General features: G+C 43.1%; 1 protein-coding gene across 3 annotated transcripts in view; it reads left to right on the top strand.

Moving 5' to 3' along the window:
* Window positions 1-14735, top strand: part of CHCHD3 (coiled-coil-helix-coiled-coil-helix domain containing 3) — a 142814-nt gene that overhangs the window by 19838 nt on the left and 108241 nt on the right. For all 3 annotated transcript variants that reach the window (XM_051771864.1, XM_051771863.1, XM_051771862.1), the window contains exon 3: window positions 2308-2392. In XM_051771864.1, the coding sequence (XP_051627824.1) occupies window positions 2308-2392 (85 nt within the window). The remainder of the gene's footprint in view (window positions 1-2307; window positions 2393-14735) is intronic.

Genomic DNA, 14735 nt, shown 5'->3' with positions numbered 1-14735 from the left:
TACTTGGCTGAGACTCCCATAAACTTGATGGAGCTGCTTCATCCATTCATAAAACTCCCGGTTTGCCGAGGCTGCTTCGGGATGAGACAAATTGCACGCTGGGCTCAGTGAAACTACGGTGGGAATGGGCAATAATGATTTTGGGATAATCATCATGGCTGGGCTCCGTGAACAAAGATTTGGGGAGGGCTCTCCCCACGTTTGTCACAAGCACACTAGTGGCTAAAAAGGCCAATATTAGACAGGCACGTCCAGCTGCAAAAGGCACAGCAGAAAGACTCCTTAGGTGGGAAATTCTGCAAGGCACGATTCTTTCTGTGTTGTCTTTTCTCCTCAAGGGTGATCCTGCAGAGGCATCACAGTGTTATAGATGTTGTGTCTCCAGACCTCCCAGTAGTAGACCAGTTATGGTGATCAATATGGCCAAGGCTGAGATGTTGTTTCAGGCAGTCCTTGTATCTCCTCTTTGGGGCTCCTCTCTTGGGCAGCCGGTGGTGAGTTCACTGTAAAGCAGGATCTTAGGGAGGGGTGGTTGGTCCTTCATCCTGGAGACGTGCCCTGCCCAGCACAGCTGTGTTCTCAGCACCATGGCCTCAATACTTGTGACTGCTGCTTGCTCTAGAACAGATGTATTGGTCACATCATCTGACCAGTGGATATTTAGGATTGTGCAGAGGCAGCGTTGATGGAACTGCTCTAGGAGATGCAGGTGGTGGTGGTAGATGACCCATGATTGGATCCATACAAGAGAGCAGACAGCACTGTGGCTCTGTAAACACTGATCTTGGTGCTTTTCTTCAAGTGTTTATTTTGCCAAACTCTTTTATGGAGTTTTCCAAAAGCTCTCTATGCCTTTGCCAACCTGTTGTCCATCTCCCCATCCATCTCACCACCCGAGGAGATGAGGCTGCCCAGGTAATTAAACTGCTGGACTGATTTGAGCTCTGATTGGCCAATGGTGATGTGGGGATGATGGAAGACTTCCTGAGGTGCAGGTTGATGGAGAACTTCAGTCTTCTTCAAGCTGACTTCCAGCCCAAAGAGCTCAGCAGGATGTTAAACGCTGCAGAGCTGCTTCTGTGTGGGCAACAAGGGCGGCGTCATCAGCATAGAGCAGCTCCTGGACAAGATGGTTTAAGGTCTTGGTGAGGGCCTTCAGGTTGAAAAGGCTTCCATCAGTATGGTATTGAAAGTAGATCCCATCCTGATCCTTGAGGTCCTTTGGAGCATCCTGCTGAACAAGACTGTGAAAAGGGTTGGAGCGAGAACTCAGCCTTGTTTCACACCAATATTTGGGGATAAATCCAGCTCCTGGGGAGGAGGTCGTGGAAATCTCCTTCCCTGGGTTTGAGCCCCTCAGCAGAGGTGTTGTTGCTGCTCCAGGGGGTTGTTTGACCTCCTGAAATTCAGCATTTTTTTTGTTTTTGCTCAAAGGTCTGGGTGTTCTGGGATGGGATGTCTGGGCTTCCATAGGGTGGGATCTGAGCTTCGTGGGAATGAGGGAAGAACCTGTTTGCCTGTCCTGGAATTCCAGAGTCAGGCAGAGTTCCAGCTGGTGTAGGCAGAGCTTTATTCCATGGATTTTGGTAGTTTTATAGGTATCTTTCTAGGATTGGTGACTCTCCCAGTTTCCTACCTTTGTGTGGAAAACTCAGTTCATATCCTTGAGGAAGTTGCTTCCCTGCTTTTCCATTTCTTCGCCAGGCTTTCATTAATTCATCTGACATAACCTAAGGGAAGCAAACATTCCTTTTTTGTCTGCTTGTTTAAACAAAACTGGGAGGGTTTGAGGCAAAATCCTTGTCTAACAATAGGAACTGGAAACCTGGATATGTAGGATGTTGGAAGTGCTTTGCTGGGTAAAATATGCAGCTGGAAATACTTGATTCTTCACACAAAGACACTTCCTTTGCTTCTGTATGAATAAAACCCAGCGTTTTATGACTTTACTATTTATGTCTCTGTCCCATCCCCCCCTAATTTTACTCTACAAAGGCATATTCCTGAAGAAAAATGCATTTAATTTAACATACAGTGCGTGTTGTTTAATTTTCAACAGGCTGCACTAATTGAAAAGCCGTTGGAGAAGAGTAATTTTTAAAAAAAAAAAGAGGAATTTTAACTAAATGTTGTGTGGGCTAAAATTTCCAAGCTGGTTAAAAGCACAAAAAGCACTCCAGCTGCTCTATAGGAAAAAAAAAAAAAGCAAATAAACAAACTGAAGCGCCGTGTTGTGCAGTTGTTTCTGTAATTGGGAATATTTTTGTGTTCTGTTAACGTTTAATTGCGTTTTTCTTCTAATTGCAGTTAATAATGAAGAGCTGAAGAAAAGAATAGCTGAAGAACTGGCCTTGGAACGAGCCAGGAGAGACTCTGAAGCTCAAAAGAGGAGGTTGGTTCATTAATAACGAGCAGGATTTCAATTAAACATGTGCTTAATGCTTTTATTTTTATTTAGCTGCTTCCTTTCGTGCCCTCAGACGGTGGCAGGTGAGATATTGAGCAAGTTTTGATGTTAAATACCTGTTAAAAGAGCAAATAAATTGGGATTTCCATGTCAGAGCTGCTCTAAATCCCTTTTGACCTCCTGAACGTGGCTTTTTTGCAGCATTTTAAGCTCAATCTTTGGAGTCCAAACCATCACTTTGTGGTGCAGGGGCAGAAACAGCAGAGCAGGGCAGGGCTGGGGGCCTTGTGACCCCAAAAGGAATATTTTAACAGCAGTAAAAATGATAATTCTTGTCATTTTTATGAACTCCAGAGATTTCTGGGAGCTGCAGCGGGGCTTGAGTGGATTTATTAGTGTCATGTGGTTGCTTTGAACATGCCAAATACTTTATTAAAAACAGTTTACTGGTAGAAAAATCTTGGATATAATTTCTATCTATTGAAACATTCCTTTCTTGAGCTTGGTTTTTTCAGAGTGAACTGAAAGCCTGGGCAAAGCCATTCCTGGCAATTAAAAATTCCCATTTCAATTGGAAATAGATTTTGGTGTCTGGTGAACTCAGTGGACTTCTTAGTCCATTAGTGTGTTTATTTATATTTTCAGTGATTAGCACAACCAGAGAATGACACACTGAATATAAATATTAACTTACACGTTGTCCCCTGCTCTGAGAATGGGAAGAAAAGCTCATTATGATGGATTAAAAAATATTAGAATGTAATTAGAACTACTTAAACTGCCTGCATATATCTGAGTGGTTTCCTACACATCATCATATTATTCTTTAATTGAGTTTGGTTGATGGAGTATATAATTAGATAGGGCTCTATAATGTCCCAGGGAAAAAAAAAAAATCAGGCTTTTCTCTTTTTTTTTTTGGCATCAGCAATAAAGGAAATCAATAAATTACAGTGAAATCTCTTCTGTCTGGAACTGGGCACTGACAGGAAAACTTGGGTTGTGTTTGAGCTTCATGTTGGCTGCTCAAAACTGGAGTTAAATGTGATTAAAACACAGAAATGTCTGGTTTGCAGCAGCAGCATTTTGGAATTTGACACTTTTCAGTCCCTTCCGTTCAGTTTTCCATAATTCAGTTATCCCAGGCTGGGAAAGGCAGGGAGAAGGTTGTCAGAGAGATGATATTTTTAGGGAATAATGCTGGAATTTTTAGGGAATAATGCTGGAAGTGTTCCCTCTCTTTGACTCAGGATGAATGGGGAAGATGCTCCATATCAAAACATCTTCTCGTTGTCTTAAAATGAGGGTGAAAAATGAGTGCTTTTGGAATTTAAAAGCATCCAAATAAATTAATAAAGAGGATAAAAAAGGACAAATATCAAGTCTTGTTGGCAGTTTCTAGTTTTTGCTTGATTTATTTAATTGATTTATTTAATTATTTAATTTATTTAATTGAATTTTTAGCCATGGCGAGGATTTTTTAATTATAATTTTTACACAGTATATATAATTATACAAATACATTTAAAACAGAGTGTAGAGGCTTTTTGGTGTTGGGTGACACGACTTTAAAAGATGTTTTTCTTGAGTCATTTTTAAGGTCTTTGTGGGCTGAATTCTGGTTGAGGTTTGTGTTTTAAAAACATTAAAAGAGTGCAGAGTGTTCAGTTATTTTGTCTTGTTCTGGGTGATACAAACATGAAATACAAACTGTAATACTTAATTTGTGATACAAAAACCAAACACATTATTGCAATGTTAGAAAACAGGACAAAGCTAGAACTACTTCTAATATATTAACAATTTCATTTGATAACCCACTACTTTCAAGGCACTTGTGACAAAAAAATTAAGGTTCTTTTACTTCCACATTCCTCTTGAGGATTGTTTTACCACAGATGGTTTATTTTGAATATTCACATTCTCGTTCCTTCCTCAAAAATATGGGATTTTTTTCTCAAAAATGCTGGTTTTTTCCAATCTCGAAGTAAAATAACATTTAAACACATAAATATCTGAAGCTTTCAACAGTTTGTTGTGTGATTCCAAGTGTCTAATGGCTGATTTCTGTGTGCAGTGTGTGACCACATTTGGATTTGATTGCAAAACGTGTTTTACTCATTTCAAGGCTGTGAAGGAAGTTGCAATTTTAACTTCTGTATAAATTATTTATTCACACTTACATCCCCAGTGCAGATGGGCTCCTCTTACCTCTTATTACATACAGTGAAGGTCTGTTCTCATTTCTGGGATTAAGAGCTGAAAAAATACTCTTAAATTGGGTTTTAATGCCTTTGACTCACTGACAATACAGGAACTGCAGCTCTGGTTTAACAGTTGGATAATTATACATAAAACAGGGGGTTAGACCTGGATTTAGGACATGTGTCCAAAATCCTGTACCTGTTGATCTCTCATATTCCCAGATGTTTTTTCATGTATATTCAATGTATTCATCTCTGTGTGATCGAGTTGGTTACAAATTCTCTGTGCTGAGAACATGAAGCTGCTCTGGATTTTTGGAGCAGGGTGAAAACCAGGTGGCAACTTCCATTTCCCCCCAAATAATAAGGAACCTTCACAGGATTTTCTTCCCTCAGGGACCTCCCTGGGATCTGCGGCTCCCTCAGGAGGGGCAGCTCCAATCTCTGCTCCCTGTGACCGGTGGTGGGATCCAGGGAATGGTTGGAGCTGTGCCAGGGCAGGGTTAGGTTGGATTTTAGGGAAAAGTTCTTCTCCCAGAGGGTGGTTGGGCACTGAAAAGTCTCCCCAGGGCAGGGGGCACTTCCCAAACCTGCCCGAGCTCTGGGAGCGTTTGGACAACGCCCCGTGGGACAGGGTGGGATTGTTGGGGTGTCTGGGGAGTTGGATCCATCCAACTCCAGGGCCAGGAGTTGGATCAATGATCCTTGTGGGTTCCTCCAGCTCAGGGTATCCTGTGATCTCAAACTCCATGGAAACATTGGAAGTTGTTCCCGAGGTTAAAAGCTCCTGTCACGGCGCGTGGGGCTCGTTGTCCATGGCTGGAAGTTCCCCCATGTCTGAGGGCCCTGGGCCGGGACATTCCCTCATCTCTCTGCTCCTGCATCCAACTCATGGACAAACATTCCTGGCAGTGCTTTATTAAAGCTGCTTTTCTGATTCAGCCCTGGGAATAAACTTACTTGGATAAATTGAATAAAAGCAGTTGCTGGGCAGAGAAGCCCTTTTTTTCCCCCTTCCATCACATTATGAGGGAGCAAAATTTCTTTTCCCAGAACTGAGCTGTCCCTGAAGGGAGGGTGTCCTGTTTTGTGTCCTGTTTTTCTCATGTATCTGCTGGGAAGTGTTGGAGGTGGGTTTTTTGAGTAAATTGGACCTTTAGTCTAACTGGTGTAAGTATTCCTGTGCCCTCTCAATTGTGGAAAACAGGAATGTGGTAACTCCATGCTGTGCTTCCTGATTTTCCTAATTTTTTTTTTTTTGGTCCTGTATTTCCTAATTTTTCTTTTTGTTTTTTTTTTTTTTTCATATTGACCACAAACCCCAGTGAGGAGCCAAAGCTATTTCTGGTTCACTCCTCCTTTTACTCAACCCAACTCTTGTTTCTCACTTGGGTTTTCGAACACCTGAAACGTTTCATCTGAAAAGTGTTTCCATTGAGAAAAGTTAATTATTGATTTAAAAGTTGATTATCATTTGATTTGCAACTGAATTTGGCAGAGCTGCAGTTTCAAGGATGATGCTCAAGGTAACAAAAAATGAGAGGATGGACATGAGAAGTTGAGTTTGACAGGTGGTGACAGGGAAGAAATGATAATTGTTGATGCAGTTTCACAAAGTTCTGAACTTATTTTGTGGTGTCATTTCTGAACTGAGTGGAAGTTTCTCTACTACATACACTGACCTTGTCCTTGAATATTAAACTGTTAATTTTTTAAGGTCCATGATACTGATGGTGCTCGATAAATCCATTTATAAACGGATAATTTATATATGTATATATTTATAAATAGATATATAAAATATATATAAATATATAAATAAAAAGAAATATATATATTTAAAAAAAGAATTATATATAGAGAAATATTTTCCTCCTGCACAGAGGAAAAGGTGTTTTGTAAAAGCAAAATGAACAACTTCCACCGTCAGCATAACGACACAATTATAGCAACTTCCAACCTCCTCAGACTTCTGGATTCCTCCAGGAAAATACACAGGCTCCAAGGCAAGTGATGGATGTGATTTCCCATGGAAATTAGACATTCAGGAATGATGACTTGCCTTCTTTCCCCCCCCCTTGAAAATCAGGGAAATTTCACTCTTATTTCTTTTGCTCTTATTTTGTCCCAAGAAACCCAGATACCACCATTCCCTGCTTCCTTGAACTTGGATTTTCCTGTGTCACATTTCCTGCGACTCCAACATTAATTTCTTAGAGGAAAACTCCTACTGTAAACAGAGATTTTAAGGCAGGGAGAGGCTTAAAAAAAAGACTTTGGTTTGGTTTGATGACCCTTCAGTGACTCTTTTGCCAGGTCTTTAAGGCAGAAAATTACCAGGCCCAGCACTGAGAATTGGTGCAATTTTGCTTAAAATCTTATTAAGAAGGATTAGAAGTGATAAAGTACCTTAAATATTTCTTAAATATTTAAATACGTCTGCGTAGACAGTCCCAAGCCTGCAAGATTAACTTATTTAAAATTAAAACCTTGGGAATGGGTTAATTTGATTGGAGGAACGTGCCTGAACTTCTCCAGGTGACTTCACCTGAAGCTGTAAAAGGAACAGTTTCTTTTCCAGAGTCACCAGAATCTCTTGTGAAGGGAACTGATGGGTGGTTGCTCTCAGGGGATGGGAAGTGGTGGATGTCTGGAAATTAGGGATTTAACCAACAGATCCAGAAGAAAACTATTCCCTGCAGCCTTGGGGGTGTTTCAGTGTCCCTGAACTACCTTGTACCATATGTACAAACCTGCTTTTTTTTTTCTTTTATTATTATTATTATTAATTTGTGTTCTTATTCAGCCCTTGTCCAGCTTTCTGGGTCTTCTAGTCATTGCCTGGGGGGGATCTCCATTATCCCTTCCCTGTAGTGGCTTCTCCTTATTTTCTGGTGTGGTCCCCAAAAAGCCCATTAGAACAACAAAGACATGGAGCTGTTGGAGCTGCTCCCAGGGCTGGATTCCCTCTGCTCTGGAGCCAGGCTGGGAGAGCTGGGAATGTTCCCCTGGAGAAGGGAAGGCTCCAGGGAGAGCTGAGAGCCCCTGGCAGGGCCTAAAGGGGCTCCAGGAGAGCTGGAGAGGGACTGGGGACAAGGCAGGGAGGGACAGGACACAGGGAATGGCTTCCCAGTGGAATATTAGCTGGGATATTGGGAAGGAATTGCTGGCTGGAGGGTGGGGAGGGGCTGGAATGGAATTCCCAGAGAAGCTGTGGCTGCCCCTGGATCCCTGGAAGTGTCCAAGTCCAGGTTGGAGCAACCTGGGATGGTGGGGTTGGAACCAGATGATCTTTCATGTCCCTTCCAACCCAACCCATCCTGTGATTCCGAGATGGCTTTTGATCTCTCTGGTTACTCTCTGGTAACTTTTCTCTTGCAAAGGACCTGAGAAATGCTTTCCTTGAACAATGCAGGGACAGATTTCCAACCATTCCCTGGGGATGAATTGCTGGAGTCTGTCCCACGGGACTCCCTGGGCTCCACACGATGTGACAGCTTCTCCATCATTAAAAACTTCTTGCAACCTCTGTATTTCCAAACCCCCTCCTCTGTTTTAGACAAACTGTCTCAACTTCTAAACTAACTCAGCTTTTGTTTACACCCTGCACTGAGGTGGCTTCCAGGAGCAGGTTTTTAGATTGCAGCAGTTAATTTTTCACGGGTTATTTTGCTGTTGTGCTCAAGGGGGAGGGTCTGTAAATAACTGCTCATCACTGGATGGTTGAATTGATACTCTGATGCATCCAAGAGCTGCCTTACACACCTAACAAACTCTTAGTAAACTTGGAGTAGACTTGTGCAGAAGAGAACAACAAATCCACCAGTGGGGAACATAAAGTGGGAGAAGAAGGAAGAGCAGGATCAGAGAGGAACCTCTGGGAAGCTGCTGCACACCAAAATTGCAACATTAAAATCGATCCTGGGGGCCTGACCTTTCCTGTGCAAGCGTGTGTTTTAAAACTTCCCATTGATTTCTGGTTTAATGGCATGTTTATTCTGGTTTCCTGGCATAGGAGAACAAGGAAGGGGGGGGGGGGGGGAAATCAAAGGATTGATTTATTTATGAGATTCATTCTGTATTTTAGTGAGCTGAAGTTACGAAGAGCATATTAATGCATCTCGGTTCCGTGTGGGTGGTGCAGTTGTGAGGAAACCCCTGAAAGGATTATTTTCTTCCTGAGTGATGATGGTTTTCCAGCTGTGTTGAATTGGGAAACCTGCTTTTTTTTTTTTTTGTAGGACCAAAAAGCTCCTTTTTTTTTGGAAATAGTTGTTATCTGGTTTTCTGCCACTCGATAGTGTTTGGATTAAGAGTGAAAAAGGGATGGAAAACTACATTTCTCTACTGCTGACAGCAGGGCAGAAAGCTGGGAATACTCTGAAGGAGTAACAATGATTGTAGTTGTTTTGGCTGGTCAGGAATAAGAGTTTAACCTTTTTTTTAAAACAAATTAACTGGAAATTATCCAAGGGATCATCACCTTTAGCAAGGGAAGGATTGACAGAGTTGCACCAGAGCTGGACTACTCTGGTCAGACTTCATGGAAACCTTGTAGGGGAAAGGAGATATTGCAGAGGGAGAGCCAATACTGGAAAATATAACTGAGAAAAGCTGCTTTTAGAGGGAATTATCTTCATTACTCTTGTTCTTGTGGCTGCCCCTGGATCCCTGGAAGTGTCCAAGGCCAGGTTGGAGCAACCTGGAATAGTGGAAGGTGTCCCTGCCCGTGGCAGGGGGCTTGGAGATGATCTTTAAGTTCCCTTCCAACCCCAACCATTCCATGATTCTGTGGTACTGCCACATTTCTCAAGGCTCTGGATAGTTATTCCATCTTTTTTTCAGACACCTTTATCCAGTATGACTTGTCTTCCACAAACACTGGGAATCTTGACCTTTTCCTAGTATGTATTCAGTGTTTCAGAAAAAAAAACAAACAACTGGTTATTGATTTGAGAGAGTGAAACTGGGACATTTGATAGTGATAAGCAGGGAGGGGAAGTCAGAAACTGCACAGAAACTGGAGAGAGAGACTGATGGGACCCTAAGGGGACATGTCCATGTGCATGAATCCCTTCTTGCACATCTGAAGAGCTTCAGGTGGTAGAAAGGGGACTTAAAATAGTAATTGAGACTTCAGGGAGGAGCTAAAATAGTAACTGAGACTGCAGGGAAGTATTTTCTGGAATGTAGGATCAGGTATCAGAGTGTATTTTCTGGAGTGAATCAGGAAATGCCAGACCCTGCTGAGGGCTCTTCATTTACAAACCAAAGCATTCCAGGGATTGGACTCCATGATTTTTAGGAGTCCCCTCCAACTCAGGATAGTCCCTGATTCAAGTTGATTGTGTATAACCTATTTCTTTTGCTTATCCAGATTCAAGTTTCTTGTGTATAACCTATTTCTTTTGGTTATCCAGATTCAAGTTTCTTGTGTATAACCTATTTCTTTTGGTTCTCTTCAGCCTCAGGGTTGGGAAAGGTGGAGCAGCAGCGAGTTTTGGCATCACTTCCCCAGGTTTTATTCCTCCCATTCTCACTTCCCAGTCGGGCCTCCCCTCAAACCATTTTTTCTCCCCTCGTCTGATCTCACACAGAGCAAAAGATTAATGGTGGATTTATCCTTCAACAACCATGATATTCCTGAGGTCTGAAGGATTATGGAATAACAGTGCTCTGTTACAGGAAAACAGGGAATGAGGAGGGTCAGACTGTCCCTCTGCAGGTGAGGGGGGAAGCCAAGATTAAGTGTGAAGGAATTTTGGGTTTGAGGAGAGATTTAACAAAAAAAATGAGTCCTGTTGTAGCTGATGCCTTTTACAGCCAGGGAAGTTAGTGTGGGATTTTTACCTGCAAAATGCCAAGGAAGCATAAAAATGAGGTTGGGAAATATCAAAAGTGTCTTAGAAACCTGCTCAACTTCCCTCGGCGTTTTCAGCGAAGGAAAAAAAGGCATTTGGCAGTGGCAGAGTCGCTCTCCCAAGATTTCTGTCACTGCTCTGATTCCCCATTAAAACCATTATGCCGAGTTCTCAGTGTGTGGAGAGATGAATCTCGGAGATGGGAAGTGGAAATGGGAGAAAGCGGCGCCGTAATTCACTCCTACTTTTATAAACCCCCATTTTCAAGGGATTATTTTTCACTTCCCATTTTAAAACCTGCCATCTCGACTGCCAACTGCTGCAGTGAGCTTCATCTCCATCAGGTTATTTTCTGGGAGAGATGGGAAAATGGCTTGAAGCCAAGCAAGAGCATCCACAAAAATAATATTGCTTCATATTTCGGATTCAGGTAGGAAGGAGAAAAAAACCCCCTATTTTCCCCCCTCTGGGCAATTTTAAAGAAACCTTTGCTTTCAAACTGCCGAGCTCTTTTCCTTTTGAGAAGCAGCAAACGAGTTGAGGCAGCAGAGAAACATTTAAAAATGACAATAATAAAACAATGTGGGAGCTGTCACTTCATTTTAAGGGATAATTAATGTTGTCGTAATTCCGTGACTGCCTTTGCAGATCCCAAGAGGGGAGATCTTAAGTTGGGAAGTAGTTTCAAGTGGAGTTGTGTGGATGGTTAAATCCACACCCAAATGATGGAAAGCAGTTTTGCTCATGGGTTCTCCTTGTGCCTCGGGCATAAAGGTAGAAATCTGCTCATCTGTTTTGTCTTTATCTAGAAGTGCTGATCTATATGCACATAATTGAAAAGCTTTCTGAAGTGTAATTATAAAATCTCCTTGAAAAACCTGCCCCCTTTCTGCTCATCCCTCTCTTCCAACACCAAAAACACCCCCACAACCCAAATATCTCCAACTCCACCACTGGCAAGAGTCGGTGTCCTTGTTGCCCTGAGTGTTCCCGAGCTGTCCATAAATAAATGTGGATAAATTCAATTAATTTGAGTGTGTAACTGAGTTTTGAAATCAGTGCCTTGGATCTTTTGATCGGGGACCGGCACAGAAAATCCCGTGGCCTTTAGCAAGGATTTTTCAGTTGGCAGATGTTTTGCTGAGGTTGGAAGGCAACTGGAAAAGGGAGATGGATGAGTGTCTTCTGATGAAAGGGGTTGCTTGGACTCTCTTTGGGTGATGTGACAAGTCTGGAGTTTGGAGGGGGGGGAATTTCAAGCACTGGAAAGAAATGGTTACGTGGGACAAGGTGGGACATGGTTTTACCCAAGATAAATTGTCTTTTATCCAGTGTTTTCTGGGGTTGGATAACAAACTTCATGGAATCACAGAATGGTTTGGGTTAAAGATCATTGAGTTCCAACCCCCTGCCAGGGGCAGGGACACCTTCCACTAGCCCAGGTTGCTCCAACCTGGCCTTGGACGCTTCCAGGGATCCAGGGGCAGCCACAGCTTCTCTGGGAAATCCATTCCAGCCCCTCCCCACCCTCCCAGCCAGCAATTCCTTCCCAATATCCCATTTAACCCTCTGGCACTGGGAAGCCATTCCCTGTGTCCTGTCCCTCCCTCTTTTGTCCCAAATCCCTCTCCAGCTCTCCTGGAGCCCCTTTAGGCCCTGCAAGGGGCTCTCAGCTCTCCCGGGAGCCTTCTCTTCTCCAGGGGAACATTCCCAGCTCTCCCAGCCTGGCTCCAGAGCAGAGGGGCTCCAGCCCTTGGAACAGCTCCGAGGCCTCCTCTGGAGTTGCTCCAACAGGTCAACATCTTCCTTGTGTTGGGGATCCCAGAGCTGGACACACAACTCCAGGTGGGAGTTCTGCCAAAGAAAAGAATAAAGCAAAGCACCTGATATCTTGTCATCCTCCTTCCTGCTTTAGGACACGTCCCAAACCAATGGAAGAGCTGTAAGACAGTTTGGGACTGACCAAAGATGAGCCTGTGATTGGATGTTCACTTCTTTGTTTTCAGCAATGTTTATAAGGAACCAAGTGTGAATTTCTGTGTGTGTGTGGCAAATGTTAAGGAGGGACGGTCACCCTGAGGAAGAAGTGGATGTGGAATAAAGCAGTGGAGTTGTTAAATTTCATCATAAGAGGTGCAGGAGTACTCCCAAGGGTGAGCTCTTCCCTCTCCCTTCCATAGTCATGGAGCTCTTGACCAGTTGGGATGAGTTTGTCAGCGAGTTTTCGTTGTGCTTGTGGTGGTGCAGAAAGTGAGGAGGAATTTGGGCCCGTGTCACATTTGAACAGTGTTGGATTAAGCACTAAAGAAATGATGATAAATCTGGGTTTGAGGATCTGCCTGTTCCTTTTTTGACTTTATATTCCATGATTTTAAAGCTCGAGCCGACAGTCGTGGAATAATTTAGATTGGAATCCTTTAGGATTGAGCCCAACCATTCCCCAGCACTGCCAAGGCTACCACTAACCCACGTCCCCAAGTGCCACATCCACAGGGATTTGAAATCCCTCCAGGGCTGGGGACTCTACCTGTTCCAATGCTTAACCACCCTTTCCATGAAGGAATTTTCCCCAATATCCCACCTGAACCTTTCCTGGGCTCTTCCCTCTCCTCCTGTCCCTTGTTCCCTGGGAGCAGAGCCCGACCTGCCCCCCGCTCCCCCATCCTGTCAGGGAGTAGCAGAGCCAGAAGGTCCCCCCTGAGCCTCCTTTTCTCCAGGCTGAGCAATGTGAGCACGAAAAAAATCAAAGGCAAAACGTCCTTTTTACACCACGATGCAGAAAAATGATATTTTCTGTTAATATTTTCACGATCTGAAACGTTCAGAAACAGAATTTTCGGATGGATATTCAGAATGTGGTTGCTGCTCCTGTCACCTGCAGCGTGCAGAGTCTTATGGGAGAAGAGAATAATGTTTTTAATGAGTAAATAGTGGTAGAAAATCCCTTCAGTTTAGAACTTTCTGGAGTTGCCTGAGACTCTGGTGAAGGCCACGGCGTCGCCTTTGAGATGATTCGTTTCTCTGTCCCTGTCCCGAGTTATATTTTTGCAGAATCAGGTGAACTCGAGGTGATTTCTGTGCCTTTGCAGTCGGGTGAACCAGCAGCCATGAGAACCAAGCAGGAGAGATCTCCCATTTCACACCTCTCAGGCCTCACTGCAGCTTCCCGTTGTTTTCCCGACGTCTTTTCCAATCCCTTGGCAACCCCCGCGATTTCCCCGCCGCGCTTTCCGCGGCACGTCCAGCCCTGCGTTCATTAAATATTGAAACTCAGCACTCAGAACTGTTATTCCCTCATTAATATTGCAGCTGGATTGTTCCAAACATTTTGGGATGTTGTGCAAGCCTGTCAGAAATCATTCATGAACTCGCCGGTGTCCAAGGAAGCAAAAAAAAACCAAAAACTGATGAATCCTCTGCAGTGTAAACATCTTGTATTTTATCTCTGCTTGGAGTAAGTTTTTGGGTGCCATAAAACTGATACTTCCTTGGGTTTTTCCATAATTCATAGAGCATGGGATTATTTTCCTGCTGGTGGGGGCTTTGGAACAGGAAATATTTGGATTCTCCTTGCTTGGAGGCAGTGACAAATGACACGGTTCACGCTCGAGGCTTGAGTGAGTTTATCTTGGAACGCCACAGATCCATCAGATTGTGCAGCTTGGAGACTGTAATAAAGATGAAACAACTGGCAAGTAATGATTTCCCTGGAAAAAATAGCAAAAGGAAAATGTTTTAGGCTTCGATGGCGCAATAAATTTCCAATATCCGGAAATAAGGGCTGAAAATGCCATTTCTCTGTCTGTCTTTCAATATATTATTGTTTGCCAATTTAAGGTTTTATAGACTCGTGATTAATGCAGAATAAACCATGGAGTGGCCATCAAAGCCCCAAACTAATATTTTTTTAGCTTTATCTCAGTGTGTTGCTGTTGTTTGTGAATTAAAAGGTGCTTTTTCCTTAATTAACACCTGCAGGTGTTTTTTCAAGAAGAACAGAAATGGGTATTTTGAAGTAAACAAAGGAGGGGGATTCTGGATTCAGAATTAAATTAAGCCATCTTGTTATTGTGGCTGGCCTGGGTCACGCTGTGCAGGGCAGGAATCCTGTGTCATAAATCCACATGGTAAAAAGAACAGTTTTCTCCTCTTGAACTTAATTAAAAAATGGATCTGCAGAGGATGAAAACTTCGAGTGCAGCAGAGTTTTATCTTTCTTTAGAGTGGGTTTTTGTGTTTCTGGAGATACAGAAAACAAGAGTT

This window comes from Manacus candei, unplaced genomic scaffold (genome assembly GCF_025592945.1).
Source record: "Manacus candei isolate 608988 ecotype Guabito, Panama unplaced genomic scaffold, ASM2559294v1 h1tg000146l, whole genome shotgun sequence".
NCBI classification, from domain to species: domain Eukaryota; kingdom Metazoa; phylum Chordata; class Aves; order Passeriformes; family Pipridae; genus Manacus; species Manacus candei.
The sequence above is the reverse complement of the archived record's forward strand: the minus strand, read 5'-3'. Positions and strand labels throughout refer to the sequence as shown.